A 1,460-nucleotide genomic window follows, 5' to 3' on the forward strand; every position below is an offset into this window, starting at 1 on the left:
GGCCTCCCAGAGAGCTAGGATTACAGGCGTGAGCCACTGCGCCCGGCCAGACCTTACATATTTTGTTACTAGGTACAATGGAGTTTTCTTGACCAGGGATTTATTGAGATAAATAAGACAGTTACAGAATATTATATGGTAAAATATGTATTAATACTTAGTTCCACACTAGTAACATTTTAATAACAAAAATTATTTTTAATGATTAATCCAGGTTCCATTATAACACAGTTAAATAGAAAACAAATTAGACTTGTGATCCCAAGTTCTCAATTCCATTCCTAGGTTCAATGTGAACTTTTGCAGTAAATACTAGCGTTACCTAGAGTAAGTAAGTTTACTCAATCTATAAAAATGTACCTTAGCCACTTTATATTAATGCCTTTCACTACCTTCAAAAAATGAAGATACAGAAAAGTAAAAATGTTTTGTAATTTTTTTTTTGCCTTTACAATATCTTAGAAACCCTAAGAAAAGCATCTATTTAGGAAGGAAACAACATGAGAAGCCTTAGCTATGTTACTTTCTTCCATATATTTTATGACTCTGAATATAACAAAGGGTAATACATAGTACCTTAAGCAATATTTACATAAATTTATAAACATATAACCAATCCTATATGTAAATCAGCCCACTTCTGTGTATATATTTAATAACATACATACTAATAGAACAGTTTATTCGTACACGTTTTCCTTAAGTACTCAAAATGAGTCTTCTAGGTTCACCAGAATCTTTTAAAGAATACTTACCTTGGTGATACACTTGGCTATCTGAAGTCTGTCTTTTAGGACTTTTTCCCCTAATACTCGTAGGGGGAGAAGAATCGACCAGCGATGATCGGCCAGAGGACTGCGGTGTAGTTCCAAAATCAGAAGAATAGTAAGAATAATGCTGTTTGCCTGCCTTTCTTTCTTGATCAGTACCTGGACTTCTTGCTTTTTCCCCCATTGTTTTGAAAAATGGTCTCTTTTCACATAATTTCACAGATTCTTTTCTCCAGAAGAGTCTATGACAACACTGAAGAACAATTTCATAAGATCCTGGTAAGAATATTCATTACTGTGCAATTTGTTTTCTCCACAACATATCCGTAGACCACAATTCACATTAGCAGCCCAAAGGTAACACTTTTTTACCCTATAATTAAGGAAAGGAAGGGAAACTCATCATATAGTCACGAAATAGATTTCTACCATTAATTACCATGAAAGATACAAAAAGCAAAATAATATACAATTTACGATTTTAAAGAGGCTATAATTTATCAATATTTTCAGACGTAAGTTATTTACAGTATTTAAAGACATACTCTCTCATAACCTAGACAACATGTAAAGTACCTGAAATATAATTGCTTCTGAATAAATGTTAAATAAATGTGATTCCCTTGCATCTTAAGAGTTATAATAAACACAAATGCTGAATTTTAACAGGACAATATGATCAAATTGCCA

The 1,460-nt window shown here is 32.3% G+C and overlaps 1 protein-coding gene across 1 annotated transcript in view; it reads right to left on the minus strand.

Moving 5' to 3' along the window:
* Positions 1-954, minus strand: part of LCA5 (Leber congenital amaurosis 5) — a 46,111-nt gene extending 45,157 nt beyond the window's left edge. Inside the window, exon 1 of the mRNA XM_012646084.1 lies at positions 756-954. Within this exon, the coding sequence (XP_012501538.1) occupies positions 756-954 (199 nt within the window). The remainder of the gene's footprint in view (positions 1-755) is intronic.
* Between the last annotated feature and the right edge of the window lie 506 nt (positions 955-1,460).

The sequence above is a fragment of the Propithecus coquereli genome, unplaced genomic scaffold (assembly GCF_000956105.1).
Source record: "Propithecus coquereli isolate 6110/MARCELLA unplaced genomic scaffold, Pcoq_1.0 Scaffold24, whole genome shotgun sequence".
NCBI classification, from domain to species: Eukaryota; Metazoa; Chordata; class Mammalia; order Primates; family Indriidae; genus Propithecus; species Propithecus coquereli.